The 26,835-nt window shown below is 40.4% G+C and overlaps 2 protein-coding genes across 2 annotated transcripts in view; both read left to right on the forward strand.

The window, feature by feature from the left end:
• The first annotated feature begins 7 nt into the window (after positions 1–7).
• txndc17 (thioredoxin domain containing 17) lies at positions 8–3,805 on the forward strand. The gene is made up of 4 exons (XM_086261930.1): positions 8–288; positions 1,877–1,958; positions 3,107–3,182; positions 3,306–3,805. Exons 1-4 carry the CDS (start codon positions 144–146, stop codon positions 3,372–3,374), a joined length of 372 nt encoding a protein of 123 aa, XP_086118056.1. The 5' UTR covers positions 8–143; the 3' UTR covers positions 3,375–3,805.
• Positions 3,806–4,858: 1,053 nt separating this feature from the next.
• Positions 4,859–26,835, forward strand: part of nxn (nucleoredoxin) — a 70,738-nt gene continuing 48,761 nt past the window's right edge. The window contains exon 1 of the mRNA XM_086261929.1: positions 4,859–5,374. Coding sequence (XP_086118055.1) covers positions 5,066–5,374 — 309 coding nt within the window. The 5' untranslated portion in view covers positions 4,859–5,065. The remainder of the gene's footprint in view (positions 5,375–26,835) is intronic.

Here is a 26,835-nt window from a genome sequence, read left to right on the forward strand (position 1 = left end):
ACAGACCGGAAGTAGGCGTCGACTTAAGAGTATTGCTACCAGGACCAAAGTTCAGAGAAGCTGCATTGATTATTACACTTGCAGCACGGGTTAAATTTAGCAGTTTAAATTTGTGCTTTGTCACATTAGCTTTGGTTAAAATAATGGCCCATTACGAAGAAGTAAATGTACACGGGTATGATGAATTCTGTCGGGCTGTGTCTGAGAGAAAAGGGAAGGATATTTTTGCTTACTTTTCAGGGGATAAAGACAAGCAAGGAAAGAGCTGGTGTCCAGATTGTGTCAAAGGTAACCTCAGAAATCTTATACTTGGATATATTACGCAACTTACAGCCACAGCTGCTATTCTCACTGTTTTGTCGTGACTTTTTTGGTCTTAAAGACTTTGATATTTAAATGCTGCTTGACTTAGCTTTGGCTACAGTGTTAGTGATAGTGCACTCTTTTAATGGCATATTATATAGTAAAAGCATAGACATTAATCTGTCGTTATGTATTTAACGCAGTTTAGGTTTACATATAAGAAATTAGGTTTACTTAAGGATTTTACACTCACCTGCCTCTGTTTTGTACACAAGGTGATTTAAATACTGAAATACTGCACGGTTTTTGCTGTTGCCTGACGTGCTGGTCTGAGTGTTTCAGAAACTGCTGAACTTTGGGGATTTTGCTGCACAGCCAACTTTAAGGTTTACAGAGGATTAGGGCTGATTTCTGGGTGAAAATGATTTAGAATGGCCAAACTGCTTCGAGCTGATAGGAAGACAGCAGTAACTCAATGAACCACTTGCTACAGTTATAGAATGGAGAAGAGTATTTCTAAATTCACAACACATCAAAGCTGGAAGGGGATGGGCTACAGCAGCAGATGACCAGACTATGAACAGGAAAGGGAGTCTATAATTCACGCAGGCTCACCAAAATCAGGCAACAGAAGATTGAAAAATGTGTCCTGGTCAGAGTCTCAATTTCCTCTGTGGCATTCAGATCTTAGGGTCAGAATTTGACATAAAAAATGAAAGCAAGGATCCATCCTGTCGTGTATCAAAGGTTCGGGCAGATGGTGGTGTAATGCTGTGGAGGATATTTTCTTGGTACACTTTGGGTCCCATAGTACCAGCTGAGTATCATTTAATCAGTAAGCACATCCATCCCTTTATGACCACAGTGTACCCACCTTCTGGTTGCTGCCTCCTGCAGGACAATACACCATGTTACAAAGTTTAAATCATCTCGAACTGGTTTCTTGCATTTGACGCTGAGTTCACTGTACTCAAATCACCTTCCCCAATCGCCAGATGTCAATTCAACAGAGCACCATAAAATGTGATTAAATGAGAAATTTGCATCATGGATGTGCAACCTGCAAGTCTGGAGCAACTTTGTTATGCAGTCAATATGGACCAAAATCTCAGAGGGATGTTTTCAGCACCTTGTTGAATCTATGCCACAAAAATAGTGAAGCTCTGTAGGCAAAAAGAGGGTCCAGCCCTGTGCTAGCAAGATCTACCTAATAAAGTGACCAGTGTATGTGCATTGAAATTACAGAATGTATGTATGTATGTATGTGGTTTAGTAAATCATTTCTACACAAAAGTTTTAATTAACCAGGTGAAATGAAGAGTTTGGATATATTCTGTCTTTTTTGAATGTGACAGTGTTATTTAAATGTTATATAACAATTAAATTTTTTCACAAATGTGATTGTTATGGATGGAAAATTTGTCTAAAATGAACAGGAAAGTAACGACATTGCTTATTGCTGTTGAGATTAGAACTATTGAAAAATAACAAGTCGAGTTCTTTCTTAGCATTTCTTTATCAAAATTGCATAAAGAGCATTTTGTGCTTCATCCTGTGACTTCTACCTTTCCAGCCGAGCCAGTTGTAAGAGGACAGCTGAGTCACCTTCCGGAGGGCTCTGTTTTCATCTACTGCCAAGTTGGAGAAAGAGCCTAGTCAGTATTTTATGCTTCCTTTTTCCAGCATGTTGTGAGAAGCTGTTATTATTTCCAAATCTTTAGTCACACAAATGTCACGCGCTGTCACCACTATAGCACATCATGGTGCAGTTAACAGACTAAGCTTTATTTCATGTTTACTTGTTGAGAATCGCAGGTAGCCTGTCAATAAAAGGATTTTACTGTGGCACAAAAGCTTGATAGTAACTGACTGAATCTCCGTTGTAAAGTTATATAGAATTAAAAGATACATGAAACATGATGTAATTTAATTGAAATTGAAACCGATCATTGTTCTGATCAGAATTTATATTTTCATTTTCTTCAGCTGACCACAGAGCCAGTTAAACATTTCTTCTTTGGTATAAAGTGCTGTGATATTTAACATCTTCCGATGAGCTCTCATTATCACGAGCCCAGTTTACAGGAGAGACTGGCTTTTAAAGTTCCCCACCCAATTTCTAAACTAGAGAAGACTGGTTTCTAGTACTGTGTACCTTCAGAGTGGGCTGAGGCACATTCTGAACCTTTACATGCGTTTTATACTAGGAGACTTTAACTCTTTGCTACTTTTGCTATTTTCTTTGTTTGTTTGCTTTAACTAACCATACTACTTCTGCTTATGTTTTATTCCCTAATGTGAATGGAGTGTTATCATTGTGTATTGCATACATAAATCACTTTTGTAGTCTTATTGACCGCTCTAACCAACTCAAACCACTTTTATAAACACTAATGCACATTAATGATATACTGAGTGCTGTTTTGGGGGTTTATTATCTTGCTCAAAGACACTTTCACATGCGGTCTGGAAGAACCAGGAATGGAAACACTTCAGTAGTTAATTAAGTTTAACTTAACCTTTTAATTTTTCTGGAAGCAGTAAGGAAGCACAAAGTTTATCTGCAGTGTGAGAAAGACAGAGTTGTTATTGATAACTGTTTACTGTTTCTGTTTAAACAGTATGCTGTGCAAATATGCAATATCCGTTTTTGCTGTGATAATTTTTTTTTTGCCTCCCAAGAGCCATTTGTTCACATGAATGTAAAAATGTGTTTCAATGCATAGTCCAAAGTCTTGTTATGTTATTAAATGTTGTACTGTTAACTTTTAAAAGCTTCCTAATAATGTCTTTCTCACTCCAGTTGGAAGGATCCAAAGAACGATTTCAAGGAGACACTGAAGTTGACTGGAGTTCCCACACTGCTGCGATATGGCACAGTAAGAATGCATTTACCTTTATTTGTTTATGTATTTATTTAGTTAGTTATTTGTTTAATAAGGCAGCTAATATTGGATATTTCTGTAATGTTAAGCGTCATTTCTGTGTAATCTTTGTTTCAGCCTCAGAAGTTGGTGGAGGAGGAATGTTTCAAAGCAGACCTGGTGAAGATGATGTTCACCGAGGACTGAGGAATACTGCGCTGCTTTCATCACTCAACAAAAGTTCAACATTTCAGCACTCCCCCCCCCCAAATATAATTTAAAAGTGAAATATCTCCCACTTTGATTCTGATAGAAACCAGAATTTGTTTAAGTTTGCCCCTAAAACAATACTGACTTGTTTAGGTAATGCCTATGAGATGCACGCTTTACTTGCTACCATCTTAGTACTCGGATTCTGTGATGAACTGGTGGACACTAGTTTGTGGTGAATCTGTCTTAATATTTTTATTTTATTATTATTGTGACTATTGATTTCTTTAACTTTGTTGTTGCTGTGGCTTTAAATGGAGTGACACTTATTCTTTGGGTTCCTCTTTTGATCTGTCACATATGTCTGACCATGTTTTTGTTGTGCTGTTGTGGGTGATGGATATACATGGTAAAGTTCACATACACGATGTGTTTCAGTTGTTTTTCATCTTCTATGCAACTTCGAAATAGCTGAAGCTGTGCCAGAACTTTTCATGAGTCATTCTATGGAAAATTAGTGAGTGTCACACCCTCAGAATCAGTAAGTTTTTGTCATACAATAACTTTTGCAAGATAATGAATGTTCATATGTCATACTCCAAAAAACAGTCTGAGATAGAGCTCGTCAAAGTGCAAGGGTGATTTAAAATTTGGATCTTTTTAGTTTTCCTTTATTTATTTTATTTTATTTTTTGTCACTCTGGAACACCCATAACATAATAGTTACATTAGCTACCAACATCAGATCTTTCCAGGCTGAAAAGCATGTTTAATCTATTAAGAAACTGGAACCAAATTCAATTTAAACCCACTCCATTTGTCACGATCTAAAGCCAAAAGCTCTTTTTTTGTTTCAGGATGATCAGTTAGTAGTTATTCGTTTAAATATTTCAACACAAACTTGATGTCAGCAACAGAAGAAAACATTGCTACTCTTTTTTGTTTTCCGTGTTTTCTGATCACTCGCTGTAGCAAACGTAAATGGTAAAATTTGGAATTACTTATTTTAAAGCTGTTGTAATTACGAATCAGCTGACTGCGAGGGGATCAGATAGGAACTTTTCTGTGTGATGTGACTGACCCTTGTTTTCTTTTGTGAGGACTAGGTGGCAGCACATCCACAGGAGTTGAGTTTAGTCTCACTCCCAGTCTAAATAGAAATGAGTAGAATTTTATTTACAGTTGTCTAAAGAAAATTAATCGACTCAAATTTAATGATGTTTGCAAACACAAGACTAATGCGATTCTGGAGGTCAAGCCCGGAAAACCGCTGTTATTATTCTGAAAATTTAACAAAATTAAAAAAGAAACCCATAAACTCGGAAATTAAAACAATTCAGCTGCAAGTGCAGCTTTTATTGCATTTGAAATCCATAAATTGATTAAAGTGGATTCCTTACAAACAGAATGATAAATATTGTGACAAAATTGTGTGCTTTTCTCTTAAAAGAGCGCAACCGCTGTTGCAGTCAGGGCGATTTAAGCGGAGCGCATTCCTGCACAGCGCTCGCACCGGAGGACGAGCAGCGGTGAACACAGAGACCGCAACGCCTCGCCGGGGCTGGGAGCTCACCTAAAACCTCAAATTGGAGGTGGAGGAAGTGCTGGGTGTCGCTTGAACATAGCGGTTACATGTACAGCGGTTTCGGCTGAGGGTAACGTTGTGTGTTCGAGGACTGTACGCTGCGATGTCGGAGTTTCTGGTGAGTCTACTCGGGGAGCGGCTCGTCAACAGCGAGAAAGCCGAGGTGGACGTGCAGTCTCTGGGCGCGAAGCTGTCCCTGGTCGGGCTCTTCTTCGGATGCAGCCTGAACGCCCCGTGCAAGCAGTTCAACGGCAGCCTGTGCGAGTTTTACAGCAGGTTCAAAAAGACGTCTGAACATAAGGACAAATTGGAAATCGTCTTCATCTCGTCTGATCCGGATCAGAAACACTGGCAAGACTTTTTGCAGGAGATGCCATGGCCTGCGTTACCTTTCAAAGACAGACACAAAAAGGTAAGATGGGCAGCGGTGATGAAGAGCAGCAGCCGAAGCAGGGCTTAGTGTCTGAAGGGGGGTTTCTGTGTTGTACATGGGTTGAAAGACCCTGGAAAAATAATTTTTAAAAAAACCCTACACATTTAGGCTATGTCTGCTTCTTCTGTCGGAGCACAGGTGTAGTTTTTAATTTGGGTCATGAATTGGGTTTGTCCTACATCGACTTATTTTAATCAGATTCATTCAAGTGGGACAAATGGGATCATCTTCAGATTCTCTGTAGAAATCTTGTAACTGGGATTCGTTATTGATAACACACAGCTATCACACACTAACGTATGCGTACGTGTGTGTGTTTAAACTATAAAATCAGCTGTTTATTTTAACTGACATATACATTATTGAATTGTCAGTTTTTCCACAAAAATATGTGAGAAATGTTAACTGAAATGTGACTTTTAAAAACCACATTTCAACCATTTTAATTTAAAAAAAGCAAACAAACAAAAATAAACACTTAGAGTAAAAGGATGGACTCTTGCCCTTTGACTTGATTTTTATCAATATATCTTAAAAGTGCCAGTCTAGACATTTTTGAGTTATGAACAGGAAAGATAACAGGCTTCACTTCTTTTTGGTTCTTCACTTTGCACTGGCTCATATTTTGACCAGAGAGTCATTGCAGAAGCATAGTTCCACTGAGCATCACAGCAGTGTTGTTATTTTATATTCTATCATATTATCCAGGTGTGGCCTGTACACAGAGAAGGCCTGTTTTTTCATTTTACTATCATTTCATCTTTAGTTTTCCTTAATTTCCTAAGAATGTCAGCAAAGCAGTGCTTTGAAGATTTCTGACTACTTTGATTTCCCTGACTTAGTAATTACTTTTATATTTTTAATGTTTGTGTACATTGAGAGGCTTAGGTGTGTATTTTGTGATGGATGTGTGGATTAAATTGCTTAATTTCTCTCTGTGTAAATGACTTTAAGCCAAAAAAAAAATTAATTAGTTTTTTTTGTTTGTTTTTTTTCAAGGAGTTTTATTATTTGGGATAGATATCCTTTTTTTTTTTTTGTTAATTGCAAAAACTGACAGGAAAAATGATTTATTCAAATATATTCTTCCTTTCCAAAAATAAAAGTCTTATGGATTATATATCATGGTAGAGGTTTGCTATCTACAGCTCCAGAAAAATAAATCCAAGTCTTAGAAAAATGGAATTGAGGACAATGTTGCATATGTCGTGTGTGCACTGCAGAATGCCAGAGGGCCATGCCAGTGTCCAGTTCGCAGCACAGGTCTCATCCTCGCTGAATCTAAATGTAATTGCAGATGAGGCATAAACAAAGACACCATGCTCAGCTGCATTTGCATGGCATCAGTCAGGCGTGTCAGTGAATTCTGATGATGCTCACAAAGAAAGATGCTAGACTAGATAACAGATTGTCCAAATAAAGAGGTCTGTGACCATTTCTCTTTTTGTTGTTTTTAAAAAATATATATTATTATTTTAAAGGTGAGGCCTGATGCCTATAAGAGGAAATATTTTTAGGAAAACCATACAGCAAAAACGATGTAATCTAGTTTAGCATCAGTCACGTCAGGCGGTGTGTACGTAAAACCACGGTGGTCTAAAATGTTTAAAATCTGCTTCTTGTCCTAACAGTGCGTATTGGTTTTAGAAAAGACGTGCCTTGCTTAGCCATGTATAACCCTAACCGTTCTTTGTGATCACGAGGCATGACTTGGATTGAATCATTGTCTCGTAAATTCTTTCAAATTGCCAATGATGATTTCCGTTACACTTCATAATGAAGTCCAGACGTGAATAAGGTGCAGTGATGACAGGGGGGTGGGGGTTGTCTTGTTGTCTGGGGCGGAGCACGTCCACAGTGCAGTGTTATTGTGTTGTAACTCCAAGCGGAAAATATGTGTGGCATCAACATAAGCATTGTTCGTGCTCTAATTGGTGGTCTGTTTGCTGCCCAGACCTTGTGAGAATATTGCAATACAGCTGTCTATCTCATTTTTGCAGAGGCCTGCAGTCTTCGTTCGGTTTGGGTTTCATCTCCACACATTCGTCATAATTCACTGTACTAACAGAGTCTTATAAATATGACTTTAGAAATGCGCAGAGCATTGTTATCTGTTATCAGGCACTAGTTAATTTGTGATTCGTGCATGCTGGCATCCAAGTTATATTATAGCATTACAGGGTGGTTTTCCTGCCTTCACTTACACAGCAGTCTCTTTTCCATTTAATCAGATGTTTATCTTCAGAGGATCTGGCAGCATGTTTTTGTTCAGAAATGGCTCATTTCCCTTTCTCTTCTGGGTTTTCTTGGTGTAATCAGTTGAGCTCTGATAGATGGTTAATTAATCTGCAGCTCTATTGATTATAGACTGAATGTCTCCCCCCCCCCAAAAAAAAATAATAAAATAAAAAATAAAGATTCCAGCACAAGGATTTCATGGTGTTCTTTGTCATGCACGGAGGCACACCGAATATATTTGGTTGAATAAAATAAGCCTCAACTTGTTCCGAGGGAATTTTAAATGGATTTCATTCACTCTTTTTCTTACTTTTCTTTTCTTTGTTTGCCAAAAAGTGTTTTTTGGACTAATTGAAAAGTAAACAGCAAATAATGAGGAGATTAAATGATAATGAACATAATTGCAGCCATAATTAGCAGCCTATTGTGTGGGGATTTATGTGCTTTGATTAAACAGAAGGTGGTCAGCTGAGGACCCAAATGCAACAATTTTTCTTTGTTTTAGTTATTATTAGTTGTGTCTGATTCAAGTGCGAGAATCACATTTTGCAGGTGTGAAGTTAGCTGGCGGTGAAACGGAGGCAATTTTAAAAACCTCTCATTTGGCTCTGAGTAACACAGGAAGATCGCCTGCTCGTGATGTGCCAGAACATCTGAACGAGAACATCACAGTACTATTTGTACCATAGACAGGCACAGGCAGACCTAATGGGTGAGTGATGTTGACTCAGTGGTGGGTTTTGTTGATGTTGTGGGTCTGTGGAGACTAAGTGGCCCTCTCAGCCCTCCATTCCGGTTTGTTTTTGACGTGATGCAGGCGGAACTCATCTCCTGGCGAAGGATGCAATTTTTCTTCAGCCCTGTCTTTCAGAGCCGTCTAACCCACCTCAGAATCTCCAATTGTACTTTTCCTCCTCCTCCTCCTCCTCTCTCTGCTTCCACTCCTCTGCCTTGTACTGACTTGGCTCCTTCCCTGTCTCTGGAGGCTGTCCCCTTTTCTTTTACTTAGGACTTATCCAGGCCTTCCCGTTGCAGGAAATGTTTGTTATTTAATCAAGAAAGGATAATATTCCTGATTAAATGCAGAAAGTAAAGAAAGTCTTCTGCCAGTCTTTATTTAATCTGTCCTTGGAGAGAAAAAGGTGAAACTGTCATGTTGTTCTGGTGGTTTCGTAATATGAATGTACTGAGAAGTGTAATTAGCCATTATATCTTGGTACCAAATGAATGAATTTAATTTTGCTCTCCCCTCATGTGCGTGTCTGCTTTTTATAAAGGTTACGCTCGGGTCAGTTATACACTGCATAATTGTGTATGCTTTGTTTGATAAGCTTTGTTTGAGCTGGTGGTCAGGCTACGGGTTCACAACACAGTTTCTAAACAGCACAGAGGACTCTCCACTTGTGCTCGTTTTGAGAGACCCTCGAGTAGCGAGTTCTTAGTGAATGGATGTCTGCTGTTGTTCAGAGATGGCCAGCTGTCTGACTTGCTGGCACTGCCTTACATGGACTTGTGCACCAGCAGCAGCAGAGAGACAGAGAGTTGCATGTAAATGAATTGAAGCCATGGCCAAAGTGATCTGAGAATCCAACTTTACTAAAGGGGGAGAACAAGCTGAGATGCTGCCAGAGTCGTTCCTGCAGGAGTGAGAGGGGGGAGGATCACATCGCAGGGAGAGAAAGGCCTCTTGTTCGACTCCTCCTGGTCGGCGGTTCTGCTGTGTGGCTGGCCCCCTGAGGCAGGACGCCCGCTCGCTCGGCTCGCAGCCAGGGGCGAAGGGTGCAAGGAGCCTCAGAGTGGGGCTAAGGACACCTTTCATCAGTATGTCAGTGGTCTGCTGAAAACTGAATTGCACCCTGCCCATCATGCATCCTTCACTGTAACCAAAGAAGTGGCTTGAAAGAGTGGTTTGAACTGTTTTATCTGCAGGTGGTAATCCTCTGTTCTTGATCAGCTTTGCCTTTGGTTTCTGTGGCTTTGTGTTGTAGAAGTCTTCTGTTTTGGTCTGGGTTAATACTGGGACATTTTTGAGGCTTCTGTGATGTGGAAAATTCGCAGCGGAGAGACCGTGAGAGTTAAATGTCAGATTTAGAGATGTGTTCATCACAAATTTTGGCCCAGTCTTCCTGAACAGCTTGGCATACGATACATGAAACCGCTTATAAACTGACCTAAACTTGTACTATAAGTGAAAGCAAAAGGCCATCACTAAATGTGTCAAGATGTGTCAAACTCAAAGATGACTTGCACAAAAACTAAAAAACAACACAGATGGAGCAAATGTGAGAAGGTTGACAAAAGTGTCTGCACATTGCCTTGCCTAATCCGTACGTCTTAGATTTCTTCATTAGAGGTTTTAGTACGTGGTAGGGCTGGGCTATATCATACCGTTCACGGTAATACCGGTGTAATTTTGGGCAACGATAGGAAAATGAAATATCGCGATAGAATATGGGTAAAACGCGCATGCGCAGTGCCTATGTTTACATACGCACATGGCGGCAACGCAGAATGAGAAGAGCGAAAGTGGATCGTTAAATGAAACGGATGAACCAGAATTGGTTTGTAAAAATGCTGCAACTTCAGTGGTGTGGAACTGGTTTAGCTTTCATGCGTCAGATACACAACCAAGCACTATTTTTGGTAGGCATGCTAGCGGTCCGTCGTTATTACCGCGTTGTTTGGAAAATACGGCACACTTAAAATCAATCCTTTGATTTTTCTGAAAATCAACAGTGCCCCTCATAATCCCGTGTGCCTTATGAATTCTGGTTGTGTTTACTGACCTCGAAACAATTTTATGTCGTACATGGGGCTCGAAAATCTGTCAAATGTTTTAGTACGACTTTGCTAAGCTACGAAGCCGCACCGCTTGATGGATTGTCGGAGCATTACGGCTGTCTTAGGCAGGCACCTCGCGGCGTGATACGTACTGTGCTTCAACATAATATTACTGTATTGTGTGTTTATAACCTCTTTTTAAGTTTTGTGGATATTATACATGGTTATGCTGAGGATGTGTCGGCCAGTTTCCACTGGAAATGCCTTTTGGTTAAACTGTCAGCAAGGAATTTGCACTGTTACATTTTTATATAACTTTAATGCACATAAAAAAACAGCTGCTTGTTTAAGTGAAAATACATTGATGGGGTTTTTTGCACTAATAAAGTTGTGGAGTTGTAAAGCATTTTGTCTAGTGTCAGTTATATCGTCAGTTATCATTATCGCAAATTATCAAATGTATATCGTGATAAATATTTTTTGGTCATATCGCCCTGTACATGGTATGAAGTTGGCTATGCAATTAAAGTGAATGAGCTGATTCTTACTTTAAAACATTTCACCTGTGTAGGTTGCACGACCAAATCTTAAAATCAGTTAAACTGAAGTTTTGTTACACTCCCCGAGAGAGTTTAATTGATACTTTTTGTGGAATATAAAGCCAGAGAGAGTTTTTAAGAGCAGAAACCTCTAATCTTCACACTGGTTCTTGGCATTTTTTTTTTCTTATACATTCAGATTTCTGACGTCTAAAAATATAGTACTACCTAGCTTCATGCACAGTGTTTACTTCTCCAGCATGGTTCATGGCTCAGGGGTCTGACACTGACATTATGCTGGAAGATAACGGTAATTTTATCTAAATTGCATGAAAGAGCACAATTACCTCATTCATCAGGCATTAATTTAATCACAATGTGCAGTTTGAACTTCAGCTGTACTTGCTTTCAGTCTTTTTATTTCTGTTTCTGTCAGCACAACAGCTTTAAGCTTTTTATTTTATTGATTTATTTATTTTACATTTTAGTAAATAACTTATGGCATGTTTCTGTAATATAATTCACATGCAGTTCTCACCATTTGGTTTGGCCCCGTTTCTGACCACAAACTGACCTTGGAGAAACTGTTACCTTGACTCCGGCTGTAAGGGTGCATGTCTGGCTGCAGAGCTGTACTTTAATGAGACTCCATTGTCCTGCAGCTGTGAGGCCTTGCTCCTGTGCGCCATGTTTGACAAAAGCTTATGTAAAGAATGTGCGCAGACACCTGCTCCACTGAAGCCGTTCAGGGCCACGGGGCATGGAAATTGTGTGTTTGGACCCGAGATACTCAGCAGTGCCAACTGTTACTTCTCACAGCACCGAGCTTGTATTACTGTCTCCTTTCACTGCCCATTGTGGCCTCTTTACTTGGAGAGCTGTAATATTATGAGAGACGACAATGGAGATTTCATCAGAGGTGAAGTTGAGTGGCTTAAGTTACCCAAGTGAGAGTTTGGCGAAAAGTCGCATTATGTGTCTCGTAAAACTCTTTCCCCCTTGCAACTCTATCTGTTTTTACTTCCGTTATCTACCCGTTCAGTGACAACACACAATGGCTGTAAGGCTGCGACCTCTGACTGTGGTCCATGAACCACTGAAACGATACTCTGAGACTGACTTTTCCTCTTTGTCCCGCGTTCTCCGGCTGGATCGCTAGTGGACGGTGTGTGGTTTTCAGCCAGGACTTTCCAAAGTGGAGTGACGTTAAAGATAATAGACGTGGCTAATGTGTTCACCACAGTGTCTGCTGTAGCTCTCTATGAGAACAACAGATGATTCATTTAGCCCTGTACGTTATCCCAAAACCACCCTATTTGTGACATATACTAGTAAAATAATCCAAACCAATGCAGCAGGAAGTTCAGCATGCATCGCTCAAAATTAATTTTGGGTTCCACTGATGACAGCAAAGCGGCTTAGACCGAACTCTTTTCCATGGGAATAAGCAGATGGTTGTTACTTCAACGGGTGAAGCCACCATCATCTGTTATGGTTTATTGCTGCTGTATCAGAGTTTGTTCTCCTTTTCTCTGAGCTGAGAGCGCTTCATGGATGGGTTGGCTTGCCCGGACCCTCCCCCCAGTCAATCCTCCGGTCTGTAATTGCCCCGCACCGCAGCTCAGCAGCCCTTTCCAACATAATAACAGCATAGCCGCCCCAGGGGCATCCTGCCATCCAGAGCTGTCCTTTGTCTTGCTGTTATCTCTCCTAGATTGAATGTTGGCTCTTTGTGATTTCTCAGTTTTCCCCTCTACATTTCCAGTGATCATATTTCCTGAGCTAAATGAAAAAGATGCATTTATGGATACGAAATTTGGGCTGTGTAGGATTGCTACAAATTTTCATCGTCACCGCTAACAAACCATAAAATCTATCTCATGTAGGATATCTGTTGCATCGGTCAGACGGGATGCTGATTTGATGTAAATTTATTCATAGTTTTAAGATTTCTGGCATGACAAGTTTCCCTCTGGACGATAGCCTTTTCACTTCCATGTGACCGCCACCCTGCTTCCCCGGTTGTGTGCACTGTTGTGTGTACACGCAAGCTGTAAACCCCCTGCTGTCTGTGGTATTTTCATTCAAGTGTAAGTGTTCCTGCAGCTCCTGCTGCTGTCTGTAAAGAAGCTCGTCGTACAAAGAGACCCAGTGTCTCAGCATGTAGCATGGCACGGTGGCATCAGCTCTGCTTTCTCGCCCGGTTTAGCTGTTGCATGCGGCAAGTACTTTTTTTTTCCTTTTTTTTTTTAAATCTCACATACGAAGCATTCCCTCTGACAAAGTTAAGAAAGGGTATGTTGAATTCTGACAGCGGCAGGCTGTTGCTTAACTAGAAATTTTAATCAATTCCATTTATGTACTTGCAATTACAGCTGGTCTATGAAATAGTTGTAGAAAAGCTCAAACAGTAGAAACAACATCCAAGAGCAGCAAGCATCAGTTAGGATTGCAATTTGATGTCTAACCAGCTGAAATAAGTTATTGATTCAAATTGTTAAAATGATTACCTAAAAGTTCAGAAAAACAGTTGCTGAATAAAATATTGTAAAGTGAGGACAGGACCAGAAATGATGACCAGAAATGATGACCACTTCTTCCTCTGTATTCTTATGGACTTTGTGGGATTCCTAATGCTGCATGACAGAAGACAGAGTAGCATCCAGCTCTTTGAGAAGTTTGAAAGATGAATTTCCTGTAAGACAAGGCCAATGCAGTGCATCTCATTTTATTGCCTGTCATTGCAGTAACAGAGTAGAATTGTAATATTGTGGATTGATTTGTGAGGCAGACCCTTTTAAAGTTAAAGCTCTTTTGGCTTTTGAATTATTCTTTTAACTTAAGACTGCATTCTCTTCATTTTAGATTTTCTTTTTTCATATAAGAACATTTAAACATTTTGGAGATCTGTTCATTTGCTTTCTGACTCAAGTATAGATGAGAAGATCAATACTGCTCTAATATTTGCATGGCCAACATGGAGCTGTTATTATACTGGAGCACAAAGATTAGAAAACGAGTGGGAAAAATCTGACTATGGTGGATCTCAGAGTCTTCTCATCTTATTCTCATTAAAAAGGCAAATACACCGGTCACCCACACCATTAAAATCACTCAAATAGACTGCTGGGTTCAAGTTGATCTGGATTTTGACAAGAGCCATCCACTCCTCGCCTGTACCTGTACATTGTTGCAAACCAAGCGTACCCCCTTTGGCAGTGGTCCTCAACAACAGTGGCCTCCCCAGAATTCAAGGAATGGCATGAGCAGGACAACAGAGACCGAAGCATTGACTTGATATCCAAAGTCCCCGGATCCCACTTTGATAAAGTGTGGAACAATTCTTGAACATGCAGCTTAGGAGGACTTGGGAGCCTGTGGTGTCAGGCACCAAAGTCCACACCTAACACATCCTTTTTTTAACTTTAACTAGCAAAACAAGGGCGACCTGCACACGATTATATAAATGATTAAACCGTTGTGGCTGTATTTCCCAAAATGCAGAGCTGTTCCTTTTAGGGAAACTTTGACAGGCAATAACTTGACAGTATATTCAATGTGCCACATCTCATCAGTTATCAGTGGTATCCTTTCAGCATGGGCACTTTCCAACTCTCAGTTACTCAGCAACAAGATGTTCTCTGAGCACCAGGGGAAACTGAACAATATTAAAATCCAGAAATAGCTTTGTCACAGTCTTTTTGACAGTTTGCAGAAACTTCCATTACCTAACCCTTTGCCCAGGCCCAGAAACCCCGTCTTCTTTTTCTGCTTCTTCAATTTAAACGTCTCGTTTGCACGACTCTTTTAACCCCCTGCTGTTTTAAGGGTTTTATCCGCATGTAATGTTTTGACCTTGCTGATCTCGCATAATTCAGATTAGCTGGTTCTAACTGATGGCTGATCCTTACTTTTCTCCTACACAGATGCCACATTTACAGTGAGTTGTTAATCTCCTGTAGGATAATGAGGCAGCTGAGGATGTATCATATGTCTAATAAGATCCGATGCCAATGCAGACATGCTTCCCAAGAGTCTTTTCCATAATATTGAATCAGCTTTTTCAGTCTTTGCGGTTTAGCTCAGAAGCAAGTTGAGTTTTATAAATTGCAGAAAGGATGAAGAAATATAGGTGAGCATCTTCAAATGTACTTTTTGTCAGACCTCAGCATCCCAATAAGACTCAGTAGTTGTGTGTGACTAATTTAAATGCCATTCTTGCTAAGTTGGCATGTTGTTTTTTTTTTTAGAAAAAGTGAATAAAATTGAGGAGAGTCTAGCTGAAGCAGATCTCCATGGCCTATAGTTAGCTCATTATTTTGGTAATAACCAGAGAGTCACTTGGAATCATTTGCAGATGCACCCACCAGCTCCGGCAGGAGATTGCACACAAATAAGCATACTTGTACTTGGAACATTTAATGTGTTTCTGTTTCAATTATCACGCTAAATATCCAAAATCATCTGCAGCCAGGTTCACTGAGTTTACCTCGCCTGTGTTATTTGACACCATTGCAACAACACGCTCCCCACATAATTGCACATTATATCTTCTTTGGACAAATGGATATGTTGATATTCCCACTTGGTGTGTGTTTGTGTGTGTGTTTCTGTGCACATGTCACATGATTCTGTAGAATACATTTGTGAGCTATTACTCAAGGTCACCAGTGGGCAAGCTAATCTGGAGAGCAAATAATGGTGCTGCAGTGCTCCCCATAAATTGATTCATGCTGTTGCATTATCAGTTGCATTACACTAACAATAAGAAACTGTTTATTTTGGAGCTGGTTTATTCCTACTGAAAGTCCGTCACTAAGGTAACAGTATGGCACAGATTGTCTTGCCTGCTTTTTGTCAGTTAGTGTGTTTTTGTTTTTTTTGTTTTTTTTGGGGGGGGGTTTGTACTTGATTACATGATTATCCATCCATCCATTCTCTTCCACTTATTCTCATCAGGGTCGCAGGAGGGTAGAGCTTATCCCAGCTACCATAGGGTGAGAGGCACAGTACACCCTAGACAGGTCACCAGTCTATCACAGAGAAAAAGACAACTATTCACACGGACATTCACACCTATGGGCAATTTAGATTCACCACTTAAACTAACCCCACTAATTCCATGTCTTTGGACTGTGGGAGGAAGGCTGAGTACCCGGAGATAACCCACGCAAACATAGGGAGAACATGCAAACTCCACACAGAAAGGACCCGGGCAGATGGTGAAGGACTCGGGACCTTCCTGCTGTGAGGCAACAGTACTAACCACCACGCCAAATTATTTCTACTGAAATTTTTTTGGGGCATTATACAGTAAATGCATGTTGTCTGTAAAGTTGCTGTGATCAGTACTTTTATATGTAATAAAAGCAGCAACCACAAGCACTAAAAAATAGGCTGTTTGAAATTTCAAAAAATGTTGGTACAAAAGCTAGGCAGTCTAATTAATGCCCATGCTTTTTGACAACTGGAGGGTAGGTGAATTTTTATACAGCCTTAATACAATTGTATTGCATTTAATACAAAGGCTCATATATTTGCAAGTTATAATTAAAGGTGTGCTTACTTTGTGTGCCAGGTGCGTGCCCTTTTAACTTTCAGCTTTGAGCATTTGTTATACAAAGGTCAGGTCAAGATACCAGGAATTTAGCATTTAGCAGAATTTAACAACACCGAAAGAATTACACGAGGCTTGATACACAGTTTAATACCAAGGTAAAAAGTGTCATCAACTGTTTTAAAGCTCTGACTTTGTTGTAGCAGGCCATTGACATGAAATGTTAACATTATATTTTGTTGTTGTTTACAGGACACAGTCTGAAATGTTATGACAGTTGCTAAGAAACTTACTAATATTAGATACTACACTACATTATTACTATACAGCATTGCCGAAATTTTAGTTTGTTGCTTTACAGAGTTAATCCCCATTAACCTTCATGTTTAGGTGCATGGTGTTCTGTAACCGCAAAGCCTTCTAAATTGTATGCTGTAACCTGAGCAGCCTCATTTCACTTACAGAAGATTTACACCGACAATACCTATAGTACTTAAATAAAAATCTTTTTTTTCCTCCAAATTTTGAAACGGGTATCATCCCTAACAAACATAGTGTAAATTGGTGTTTTAGTTTTTCTATTAAGTATGTTTAATGTAAAATAAGTACCCATCTGTTTTACATAATGCCAAGTGACGAAGGAAGCTTGCTAACCAGGCTAGCTAGCGCAGACAGCGCTGATAATGCCCCTGCTCTGCATGGTTATCTCTGGCTTCAAAAAGCAGCAGCGATAGCAGGTAAAATATCACTGTTTTGACTCGCTCTCATCTTTCTCTTTAGAGACGTTTCTGTCTTTTAACAGGAAGTTTGCGTGTATGCGGAAACCTTTCTGTATGGAGCTAGCAGGGGGATGGCTGGGGAAAATATTGATTCATTTAGGAGGTGCAGACTTACATATTTCCCTCACAGTTGGTAGAGAGCAAAGAATTAACTTAACCCTTTTCCTTTTGGAGCATTTGTCAGGTGGACACAATCTTGGAGAACTTGTGTTTTCAGACTGCAAAGATTATTTTTTTTCCTTTTTAATTCAAAGCTTGCTTTCTATGTTTTAGTGTCAGCCCGCGTTTTTATTGTAAACCTGTATTGAATTGTATGGTGCTGTTTTGTTTGTTCACATCAGCTGCAAATAAAGCAAACACGCAGAGAACTCGACCTTGCTGCTGACAAACACACGATTTCTGTATAATGCACAACAGCAACAGGCCAGAAGAAACACTGATGGCAGCCCATATGGAGGTGTTGGCTGTAACTGGGGAGAAAATGAGAAGAAGGATTCATGAAGGGAGAGCAACGCTGTCAGGTAGTAAATGTCACGAGAGGTGCTTACTATCCAAGAACGAGGGTTTCTCATTTAGTAGTCTAGGATGCATGCTAGAAGTAGGCTTGTAGAGACCAAGAGAGGCTCGCTTGTGTATTTCTTCACTCATCACATCCTATTTTGGAATCCGTTACATCTTTGTTCTGTAAAAACAAAAACACCACATGCATTCCTGCTCATGTAGTTGCTCTGAGGAATGTGTTCCTCAGAAAAGGCTCTCACAAATCATCAGACACTTTTAGTGGTTGAAAGTAGACCCCCTGCTGAGGCTGTGCTGTGGCTTAGCTCTGTTTCTGTGTTGGAGGCTAATCGCTGTTTTTATTAGTCTTTTTTTTACCCAATCTGTTCGCATGAAGCCTCAATCCCACGGCCACGTTGAATGAAAGGGTTTATCAGCTTAAGCCTGTTGTAAGGAGCACGAGAGGTCTCATCTTTTCACTGAGGAACGAGAGCAACCCTCGGACACAAGTGTCCGGGCAATTAAGAGACGCGGGGGCCTCAAAGAGAGATTACTGGCACACAGAGTTGTGGCCGGCTTCTTTCTTGTCCTGTGCATTGTTCGCTCAGTGCTGAGACATGTTATGATTGGTGCTATGTTCTCAAAGGGTCTTGGAGGGAGGGAGATGACTGAATGCAGTCATGGGGCTCTTATCTGGGGAAGATTCAATGGATGCAGCATCAAATTATGGCTTTTTAAATAGTCACTGGCTAAACTGTTTCCCTAATGTGACGTGATGGCTGCAAATTCAGAGGCGGTGAGGGGTTTGGGGTTTTTGTTTTTTTTTTTTTGTTTTTTTTTCATGGTCTGGACGTTGAGCTGTGAACATGTTCAAACGTCCATTGTGGCCTGTTTTGACTTTGTTTATCATGTAAACACAATACTTTGCTTTGTGAAGAAGCTTGCTCGCTATCTAATCGCCCTTTATGGTGTTATGGGTGGATGCTTGGCCTGGTCTTGGCACATCAAGGTTTTGATTATGAGCTAGTACAGATGTTGTTCCAACATTAGCTGTTAAGTGCTATTCAGCACTAAAGTATCTATGTGAGAGGGACCATGAGAGGCAGGTGAAAGCTCTGGGGAGGGGGGGAGTAGAAGGTCAAAGGACAGTGGGGCTTCTTTTTGTTGTTGTTGTTGTTGTTAAGCTCTTACAACAGAAATCCCCATCCTAATATAGCCCATCATAGTGTTTGTGGCAGGGGTATTGGACCTTCACAATAGGGCTGCACGATTTTGCATAAAATGAGAATCACGATTTTTTTTGGCTTAGAATTGAGATCACGATTTTCTTTTCCAGTATAAATATTTATTGCACTTATTAACTGCACATCAACTTTGTAACAGTTGAGACTGAACATAAAAACAATAAATAAACATAAAAACAACAAATGTCTCACGTTTTGTTGTTGCCGCAAAATGTTGTACTGCTTGAAATTCCGTCTCCACCGTTGCTCGACACTGCGTGTATAGAGCAGGTAGTGCAACAATAGAAAAATAGTTGCAGGACGGCACTGTGTAGCGTTTGTCTAGGGTGTTGATCATTTTCCTAAATCCCTTGTTTTGCACAGTGTTGATGGGAGCCATATCTTTGGTCAGGTGATACGTGATAGTCGTAATTTCTTTGTGCCTGCGGGAGTTCGACGGTTATGGGGAGGCGCTGTATAAGGTTCCCGTTATTGATGTTTGGGTGGTTGACCTTCTTCTGTCACTTTCTCGTCATCCCTGACGTGCTCTCCGTTGTTTTTTTCCCTGCTAATTTTAGCAGCCAGCTTCTGTATCACGCGGTATAAGGCTCCGCCCTTGTCATTTGTTGAGCAGGAAGAGTGAGCGCTTGTTTTCATGCAGATTACGTCCCGGATCAAAATGCGGTACAATTGTCGTCTTTTTTTTTTTCTTTTTTTTTTTTTTAATTGTTGTCATTTGGAAATGAGATCGCACATACGTATGAATCAAGATCGCGATTTTCTAACGATTAATCGTGCAGCCCTACTTCACAATGTCACTGATTTATCATCCAAACCTTGGCGTCGGCTGAAAATCTCCTGGTTGACTGCCATTGGTTTATTGCCAATCCAACTCCTTTCACTGATAGGAGTGTTAATGGGTGGCTTCTTATCAGCTGTGTGGTCCTTTGTATCTAGATCAACTTCTATAAATTTGTTTGACTGAGTTAATGCTCCTATGAAAAATTATTTTTCTTTCTCTTGAACATAAGGGGGGATATACATCATAGAGAGAAGGGGAAAAAGCTGAGACTTTGGCTACGTTCACACTGCAGGTCTTAATGCTCAATTCCGATTTTTTTTGATCAAATACGATTTTTTTTTTTGTCTGCTCGTTCACACTACAAATAAAATGCGACAGCAAACGTCCTCCAGTGTGAACGCTCAAAGCGGCCCGCACGCGCAAAAGAAGATGTAACACTGTCTAAACTGGTCTCTGTTTAGACCCAGAGCAAACAGTATTGTTTGACTGATGCCCCCTAATATAAAGACTTCGGATTTTATGTTTCCCAGTTTTTGCTTTAAGTTATTTTGTTATTTACATAATAATGTAAATAACCTAACAATTATCCTTATTGCTGTTTCAGAGGAGCGGTGCTTCAAAGGATAGTTGCAGATTTCTGTCAGAATCTGCAGATTATACAGTACAAATAAAATATTCACGTTGTCTTCCCAACAGTTTCACTAACATCTACACTGGATGGCCAGGAAGCGTTCACGATGTCTTCGCGGGCGCTTCTCCGGCGCTGATAATTAGCGTCTGTCTTGTGTCAGTGACGTAAAAGACGGATTTAATGCGACATGACCGTTCAAACAGCAGTCGCTTTCTAAAACAATGGATATGTATCGGATTCAGTACCACATACGAAAGTGACCCAGATCGGATTTGAAAATATCAGATTTGTGCCGTTCACACTGTCATACCATGATCAGATATGGGTCGCATAGGGTAAAAAAAAAAAAAATCGGATTTGATGCGCTTTCGCCTGCAGTGTGAACGTAGCCTTTTCCTACTGATGTGTCCCTATAGACTATGTCAGAACTCATCTCTACAAGGTGAAAGCTTTAGTAAAAGTAAGCTGTAAAAATCACCACTTTTTGTATTCAAAGTGTTGCTGTAACATTGCTGTGAAGAACTGTGTATTGCTGAGGTGCACTGATCAGCATGTGTTATCATTTAGGGCTTAGTCACACAAACCAGTTAGCAACCATCTGACAACTGCTGGACTCGAGGGAAAAATCTGTATCCCCCAACCTGTTGGCGACTGGTTCCTGGCTGTCGTCAGTGAAATCAGTCACACAGAGGGTGCTGAACCTCTTTGGTTTGCTTTAGTTGCAAGCAGATTAAGGGAATACACACTTTCCCTAGTAACTGGAGGCTACCAGAGGGTCACAGGCTATTCTCAAGAGTAGCATGAATGGGGCTTTGGCAGTTGATTTCACAGCCTGTTTGCTCTCATTCTGTACCTGTTAAAATTTTAATGTAGTATGGTACTTCAAATGGGGTTAAAAGTTATAGTAGTAGTTACAAAAAGGATGTACAGTATTGAACTTTTATAGATTAGCAGCAAAAATCTAACCTGTTTCATATAGCTCCTGTGTTATAGTCAGGGATTTGATATTATATAGACCTGTTTAGCTTATTTCTATTTCTGGCTTTAACACAAATCATCACAAAACTGTTGTAAATCTTGTTGAAGGTTCTTGATTTCACTCTTCACAGTTTGGCTCAAATTCAGCATTTCATGTCTGAATTTCTTCCAACAATCTGATGTGAAATGAAAAATACTGTCGTGATTTTATTTTTTCAAACTTCACTTTAATTTACACCCACACACATCCCTCCACGTGATTTTAAACAGTAAAGGCTTGAAATCGAATTCCAGTGCTCTTACTTTGGTGTGGCATCAGGAGTGACAGTGCCTCTGTAATTTCATTACTTCACATCTTTGGGTGTTAGTTGAAATGGCCAATAGTCAAGATGTAAAGCAAATACTGGCACACAAGACCAACATTGTTGTTAAAATTGGGAACTATTCCCCTGAAGACATTAAAAAGTAATGCGCTGTAATCTCCCTCAAGCAGCTACACTGAGTGCAAACAAAATAGTAGTTCATGTTTTGACATGTATGTATTTTTTGGGGGCATTTATCCTTGACATTAAAAGGACTGGAGGCCTCCATTTTTATTTATTTTCTTACATAGTTACTTGTTTAAAGGACATGAACTCTGAGAAAGAAGACAAACTTAAAGCGTGCACCTTTCTGCTTGTGCGACTTGTAGCCTGTGAGGTGTTAAATCGAGTCAGGAGACCATGCGAGTGCAGGGAGTGGGTAAACACAGACGAAATACTTAACCCTCCCTGCGCTCCTCTGCTCACCACTATGTCACTCGCCACCTGCTCATTTGACAGCACTGCTGCTTTTGGAAGCAGCAGGTGTGCTTTTAAGTCCAAAGGTAGCAGGTTCCGCTCCGACAACCTCGGCTTCTGTTGTGGTCGCTTTTTGTAAAGGCGGAGTATAGAATGCTGAGATCATTACATATCTTTAGTTTAGCCGCATCAATGGTGCACTGTTTGTTCTCCACAGAAACTTAGAAAGCCGATGAAGTGAAGCTGAAATAAGTCAGATGATGGTTTTGTGTCAGGAATGCCAGGGTTTCTGCCAAAGCCTATACCTATTCATCTTCTCTCTATCTATCATATAATTATGGTGCACAGCTAGAGCCAAAGGTATGTACTTTGACTAAAAGAGGGAGAATAAAACTAAAGAATTATTGTTGCAAATGAAAATGTCTTTCTTTCTTTCTTTCTTTCTTTCTTTCTTGTTCTGTTCTGTTCTGTTCTGTTCTGGGATTCTTTTTTGGAGTGCAAAGAGTAGCTCTTTGTAGCTGAAACCCCCACATGTGGAATCATTTCTCTCGTGTCCACAGACTTCGCTGTGTGGCCGAACCCCCTGAGAAACAAAGGCTTCTTCATCACTTCATCACTTTTCCTCGACACTCTGTTGCTCCAGGTGTTCACCCTCTAAGCTGTTGAGATGAACTGTAGATAGGAGGCTTGTCCAAAAATACATTTTTTTTAAAAAACTGGAGGGAGGAGAAATGCTGGCCAAAGCGTGCTGCAAGCCTGTCAAAATTCTCACAGGTACTTAATAAAGCTCTGCTTTTCCTCATCTGGACTTCTTTAAGCTTGAGAGGCTGACTGAGTGCGAGGAATCCACTCTGCTTTGTTGTGGTGAGGGGAAAAGAAATCTGGGCAGGGTCCTGCCAGTTGGGTGGAGATGGGTTCATAATATATGCTGTAATTGCCCTGCATAATTATTGGCATCAGGGGATAATCACACAGGGCAACACAGGCAGCGTTATCTACATCAATTGTGCTTGGTATGGTGACATTAGGGGTTTTTTTTTTTTTTTGGTTTTTTTTTCTGTTGTCTTCTTTTTTCCTGCAAAGCGGAGTCTCTCTTGTAAAACAGTTTGTGGTCTCAGTAGGACTTCCTGGTAAAATAAAGGTAATAAATAAAATCAGAGCTGAAGCTTTAGACAGTTTGCTGTCCAGAAGAAGGTATGATGTTTCAGGAATGACGGTGGTTCTGTTTTTTCAAGAAGGGAGGTGTATATTTTCATGATTTCTAGACCTCCTCTCACATGTTCTCCCTTTGTCCATTCTCAGAAACTGAAAGCACAGCCAAGTTAAATATCTGGCGTGGACTCAAAGCTCTGAATATTTCCGCACAAAGCCAAACGATTTATAGAAGTTCATGGATGGAGATAACAGATCGCATGTTGTATATGTGGCTATTTAGTTGCCAGTGTTAATGGGTGGGTGTACCAAGCGCTGCCGTGGAATATAAGGTAATAATACACTGGGGTTTCTCAAGTTTGACCATTGTTGAACGGAATCGTCTGGCTTTTATATTATGAATCTGAGGTTGTGTGTTCTAATGAAAACTCGTTGAAAGAAAGGAGTTGTAATACAGAAGGACTGCGCTAAATATTAAGAATTTTTTTTTTAAATTGGAAAAACACAAGTATCTCTTTAAAAGAAAAAAACCCACCAGTTCTTGCAGGTGTCGTACTGTCTGGTCTGATTTTCATCCTGGCTCAGCTGAGTAGCTTTCAGATCTTTCCTTCTCATGTCCTCCTGTGCAGGACAGCCGTCTCCTGTAGTTGCACTTCTTTCTCCTCTTGTTTTATGCCTTCTGTTTTCTTTTGAGTTATTTTGGCCTTAAAAGCAAAACCTTCTGTCCTAGACTCATCATTTAATCATACCCACTTCTCTTTCTGGATGATTTGAGCTCGGCTGCTTGGACTCAAAATATTTCCGTAAAATTCAAAGACAACCCTGCAACCTTACTGCCGTGCTGAGAGTGGGCGCTGAAAAGAAGGCAGGAAATGATTCTTTTGCAATGGCTCGCACCATCTTTTATTATTATGAAACATAATGGCTGCAATTTGTGGGGGAAAAAACAACAACAAGCCCTTAGATGACCACACTTCTGATGTTTATTTTGAGATCACCCTGCTGATTACAATTGCGACTTCTCATTTCTTTTATGCCATACAGCAACACACTGCTAACACGACTGCTGCTCATTATGCAAACACCCAGATAGCACGTCTTTATCTGAATGGTGGGAATCTGTTCCAGTCACAGTCTGTTTATATAAACGCCAGAAGGAAATATGCTGGTGGTTTTGGGGTTTAGCGGTGCAGTCGACGGTTAGCACAGTTTGTGTATTTGGCACCAAGTTAACACATCGAAAGAAAAGAAACTAGAGCGAAGCTTCAACCACGATCCGAGGCCTGCTTTTGTGTTTGCCAGTGGTGAAGTGTGAGCAGCTGTAGGAGGATGCCAACATGAGGACTGAAATAATTACTGCAGTATGCTAGCGCAGTCAACACTATACAACTGCAGCTGTTTCCTTTTGCTGTTGAAAGAATTTGAAAGGATCTAATGCAGCTCCAAGGTTTCTTTTTTTTGGGGGGGGGGGGGGTTAGTCAGTGAGTGGAGTCATGACTACCTAGCAGGGATCTGCTGGACTGTGGTGCCATTTTGAAAAGTAAATGCATTTAAAGTTTAACGGCCAGAGACTTAAATGTGGAAAGGACCACTCTGGCGATTTATTACCAAGTTGAAGGGCTTGGACATAAACTTGTGGCCTCACACTAGGTTGCTATGTGTTTTTTACAGACTCCACCCCCACAGCAGGGTCTTCTTCCCACTAACACAAAAGAGACCAGGACGTTTCTTTTCATTTATGTCTAAAAGGCATTCGCCTCCTTCTGATTTTACTGTTTGTTTTTACACATTTTGACGTTTCAAGTTGGGGGTGAAAGACTCCCTGGTGTCTCTGTTCTCATGAGCAACACACAAAAGAAGCAGTGAGAGCTGAATGTGCTCTTTAAAGCAGTTCTGGCTGTGCTACACAGGCTGTGATGCGGTGGGTGGATGGTGCCACATTAACCAAAGGCACTGATATGCACAGTCTGAAAAGACTCTAGAAAGCATGTGGCTGTGTTTAACCCTGTGAGGTCTAAGACATGATGACTCTAACCATCTAACCAAAAATAATCCTATACAAAGGTGTGACAGGACCAAAATAGGGCTGGGCTATATCATACCGTTCACGGTAATACCGGTGTAATTTTGGGCAACGATAGGAAAATGACATATCGCGATAGAATATGGGTAAAACGCGCATGCGCAGTGCCTATGTTTACATACGCACATGGCGGCGACGCAGAATGAAGAGAGCGAAAGTGGATCGTTAAATGAAACGGATGAACCAGAATTGGTTTGTAAAAAAGCTGCAACTTCAGTGGTGTGGAACTGGTTTAGCTTTCGTCCGTCAGATACACAACAAAGCACTATTTTTGGTAGCGCATGCTAGCGGGCCGTCGTTATTACCGCGTTGTTTGGAAAATACGGCACACTTAAAATCAATCCATTGATTTTTCTGAAAATCGACAGTGCCCCTCATAATCCCGTGTGCCTTTATGTATGAATTCTGGTTGTGTTTACTGACCTCGAAACGATTTTATGTCGTACATGGCGCTCGAAAATCTGTCAAATGTTTTAGTACGACTTTGCTAAGCTACGAAGCCGCACCGCTTGATGGATTGTTGGAGCATTACGGCTGTCGTAGGCAGGAGCCTCGCGGAGTGATACGTACTGTGCTTCAACATAATATTACCGTATTGTGTGTGTATAACCTCTTATTATGCATAGCTATGCTGAGGATATGTCGGCCAGTTTCCACTGGAAATGCCTTTTGGTTAAACTGTCAGCAAGGAATTTGCACTGTCACATGCTTATATAACTTTAATGCACATAAAAAAACAGCTGCTTGTTTAAGTGAAAATACATTGATGGGTTTTTTTGGACTAATAAAGTTGTGGAGTTGTAAAGCATTTTGTCTAGTGTCAATTATATCGTCAGTTATATCATTATCGCAAATTTTCAAATGTATATCGTGATAAATATTTTTGGTCATATCGCCCTGCTCTAGGCCAAAATACATAACGATATGTAAGACAATGCAGTCTGTAAATGTAATTGTTGAAGGCAATGAAGACTTAAAAACACTTTAAATGTGGTTATTTTGACCCTTTTTATTTAGATCTTCTGGGCAAATGTTAAATGTGAAAATGTGAAATGTCTAAAATATAAAATGCATGATGGCTACTGTAGTAGCTATTCTAAAATTTTACAGTGGAGTAAATTTGTACTGTTCTTTTGTGCTTCCCATTCATAAATTCTCTCCAGAGTCTTTCACGTGGTTCTTGTGTAGGTGGCAGAAGAGGTCTGTGGTGTGCGAGTCTGTCATGGGAACTGGTGTGCAGCATAATTTGCAGAGTATGTGGTTTTTTGTTTTTGTTCTTTTGTTTTTTTGGGTTCGTGTCACACTTTTGTAATCAAATCACACCCACGCTACAGAGGTCATCCCTACCCTTTGTTTCCGCTTGACCAGAGCTGCTTAGTTCTGCCTCACCTTATCTCGCC

Source organism: Aulonocara sp. 'chitande type north' Nkhata Bay, linkage group LG14 (assembly GCF_057382095.1).
Source record: "Aulonocara sp. 'chitande type north' Nkhata Bay isolate Kocher_YH1m ecotype deep benthic linkage group LG14, A_spYH_male_GT1.1, whole genome shotgun sequence".
Lineage (NCBI taxonomy): Eukaryota > Metazoa > Chordata > Actinopteri > Cichliformes > Cichlidae > Aulonocara > Aulonocara sp. 'chitande type north' Nkhata Bay.

Coding starts and splice junctions, on each gene's coding strand:
- txndc17 (XM_086261930.1), top strand. CDS start 144: ATGGCCCATTACGAAGAAGTAAATGTACACGGGTATGATGAATTCTGT. Junction 1,959..3,106: donor CAAGTTGGAGAAAGAGCCTA/GTCAGTATTTTA, acceptor TTCTCACTCCAG/TTGGAAGGATCCAAAGAACG. Junction 3,183..3,305: donor CACTGCTGCGATATGGCACA/GTAAGAATGCAT, acceptor TCTTTGTTTCAG/CCTCAGAAGTTGGTGGAGGA.